At 43.6% G+C, this 3261-nt stretch overlaps 1 protein-coding gene across 1 annotated transcript; it reads left to right on the forward strand.

Annotated features, from left to right (window-relative positions):
* Window positions 1-548: 548 nt before the first annotated feature.
* On the forward strand, window positions 549-3175 carry CBG24562 (the record flags this gene model as incomplete). The annotated part of the gene is made up of 8 exons (XM_045241066.1): window positions 549-565; window positions 847-1164; window positions 1214-1580; window positions 1626-1933; window positions 2028-2205; window positions 2262-2573; window positions 2618-2764; window positions 2807-3175. 8 exons carry the CDS (start codon window positions 549-551, stop codon window positions 3173-3175), a joined length of 2016 nt encoding a protein of 671 aa, XP_045091365.1.
* Between the last annotated feature and the right edge of the window lie 86 nt (window positions 3176-3261).

Below are 3261 nucleotides of genomic sequence, written 5' to 3' on the forward strand. Positions count from 1 at the left end.
TCCGATGGCTGCATGCTAGAGTAATGGAAAAATAATAAACCTGAGATTACTGTACTTCTTTTGTTCCTTATGGCGTAACGGTGTTTACACACTTCTCAATTGCACCGCCTATTTTGAATTTTGAACTCTCAAACTAAATTGTGTTGCTTTTCACTGAAAATATGAAACTTCTCTGTAATTTTCATGACTTCCCCAAAAAAAAGTCCCCTAACAGCTGTTGAAATCGGACATCGACCGAAACACGCGCCTGTTTTCGCACTGTTCCACATTTTGGGTTATCTTCACCACAAAATCTAGCCACCATTCTTCTGAGAGACCGCTCTCGCATCGTGTATTCGATCCCTCTATTGAAAAACTTCAAAGATTATAATTTTAGTGGTTTCTCCTATTATATTACTCAATTGAAATCAGATACCTTGAAAATCGTGTGCTTCCTCCGTTTCCGCTTTTGTCTTGTATTTTTTGTTGAATTTTTTTCACTTGGTTCTTTTTCAGAGTTGTGAACGAATACTTTGTTACATAATTTAGCCGCAGTTATATCAACGACAATGACGGATACGCAAAGGTGAGGAGCATGATGCCAAATTGCACTCGATTAAATGTGTTATTGCCTTCCATTCCGCCACTGTTTTTAACGCCTTCTCTCTTCACGAGTGTGTGGGAAGATAGGAAAACCGATATGCATTTTATGGGCGTTGAGCTGATGACAGATGTTTTGGATTCCTCTTCGAAAAAAACTTTTATTTCGATTTTGTACTGGCTGGTACAGTCGCCGGCTGCTTTGCACCTGGCATTTGTCTTGATCCTCCTATAGGCTCATTTTTCGGTTTCATCTCTTTCATTCAGCATCCCAATGGCGCGTGGAAGGATCGCTAAACGAAACAAAAGCACCGCTTCGGTCGGTAGCAAGAAGAATCGGACACAGTCGACAACATCGATCAAGTTCCTGCCACACGTTGTGAGTTTTATCCTATTTGGTTTTCTTATCAACATTCAATTCTTTCAGGATGGCTTCGGCGCTTTCCTGGCAGCCGTTTCTCGATTGGGGAAGAACGGTCACGAGTTCACTTGGCATGATCTCAGAAAAGTGTACCATAAGGAAACCCAACGCCAACTTACAGCCGACGAGCTCAATGCTATTTTCTCTGTCAAAAATCTTACGAAGTAAGGAAACTTGCGATTTAAGAAGTTTCTAACCTTTTTCTAATTATAGAAGAGAAGTGTTCGAGCTTCCCAAAGTCAAACGTTTCATGGTTTCAATGGACGGAAGTATGATGTGTAGATTCCGCCTGATTGCGGATCCTGAGCAATACCAATACGAATACCACGAAATTCCACCACTGATGTCTACTTCCATGGAAAGTGACGTCGCCACACAAACCACTGCTACTCCAATTCACTCGGAATCTGTCTCCCCAGCTAGATCGGAAGAGAAGTCGATTGCCATTTCGACAGATTGTGATGACAAAACTGGTGGACCAACATCCGATCTTAGCAAGTCTGACAACTCTTCATCTCAACGGTCTCTCGTACAGCAATCCTCTATGACTGATGACGAAGGATGGGCTTCTGGACGAGATGTAAGTTGGAGAAAATCCTTTGAATTAAAAAAATATACATTATAGGCTCGATCTGACAATTCGTCTCCAGTAGGAGCCCAAATCGACAAAGATGAAATCGATGGTAAAACCAAAATGGAGCTAGATGATGATGTCTTCGAAGTCGAGCAGAGAATCGCTGCAGTAAGTGATAATATTGATGGAGCACTAGTCACAGATGTAATGGTTGTGGAAAAAGCCACTGTGGAGAACAACTTCAAGGCTGCTGAAACTTCATATGTCGCACCAATCGTGATGACCGAATCCATCACTGCTGCTTTTGAAGCTGTTTTCGAATCAGTGTCGCACGCCAATACAACTGTTCCTGAAGCACAGTGAGTTTTCTTATGCTTCTCGTTTCGAACCGATTCTCAACGACTATTCTCACAATCTACGGTCATGATCTTCCCCAAACACTTTCCATTTCAGAAACGCCTCCGAAAAGGCGAAAGTGCACGCGACGCTGCGGAAAGTTTCTTCGCCTCCAGTGCCCGTCGAGAGAACAACTGTGGTGGCTGAAGATTCGACCACTGGGCCACCAATCAAGAAGCTGATCGAAAAGTTCGATACAGCTGTCAACTTTGCCGAACACAAGCTAGAGGAGATGGTTCGCCTTCGAAGTCAATTTACGCTCAAGTTTTGGAAGAAATTCAAGAGAATCAGAACAAAATAGATCAAGTGTTTTCGTCAACCAAACCAGAAGAGCATGAAGAGGCTGAAGTCACAAACGTCATATTCAGAAGCACTTCCACTCACAGTAGCATAATTGCTAACGGCAAAGAGCAGCTGGCAGAATTCGTTGCTGAACAAGAAGCTAAACATAAAGAGAAGCCTGCTGCCGCGCCGGCAACTGCCAACACAACCACAGAAGAAACTGAGAACGCTTTCTGTGCAAAAGAACAGTCGTCGATGTCGTCGTTGGATCGCGAATATTTCGATGCAAAGACCAAGCACAATGAAGATCTTTTTGCTGAGGTACAACGCCGGTTTCCTATATCATCTTAAATTTATATTTTCAGCTTGGTGTCAAAGATACTGATGGCTTCCAGCTCAAAACTGTTGGCAGCAACGGAAGTGGGCCTGCTTCATCAGAGATCATCACGGTAATTGAATCTCCATCTACTAAGGCTGTCGATGATTTGAGAAAGAGAACCGACTCCGTCGAGGTACCAATACGAGTTTTAGCGGTTTTGTGATTGTGTTTTCAGAGCGATGCCGATGTTCCGTATTCTCTCTGCAGTGAAGACGAAGCTGAACCAATGACTATGATAGAAAAGTCTATGAAAGTTTCGCACAGCGCTGAACAGTTGTCAACGCCAAAGGATGAGCAGAAGGCGAAGACCGTAGTGGTTAACGTTGAATTGGATGCCAAAGGAAAACGAGAGCCGATCGACGCAGGCGCTTCTATCAAAGATCGGATTGCAGCTCTGCAAGCTGTGTCAACCGAAAAGGCGGTCCCAATCGCTCGAACTGATAGTGTTAACGAGAAGGATGAAGATGTCGTCGTGTTGAGTAGAAACGAAGAACTACCTCACATGGTACTTGAAGCTAGACCACCATCTCAAGGGGTAGGTTGATGGATGTTTTTTTATGTCTATTCTTTAAATCACAGTCTGGAGCCATTCGTCGCCGACAAGTCAGATTCATGCGCGGATGCTGCACA

Source organism: Caenorhabditis briggsae (genome assembly GCF_000004555.2).
Source record: "Caenorhabditis briggsae AF16 supercontig from assembly CB4, cb25.NA_190, whole genome shotgun sequence".
Taxonomy (NCBI): Eukaryota; Metazoa; Nematoda; class Chromadorea; order Rhabditida; family Rhabditidae; genus Caenorhabditis; species Caenorhabditis briggsae.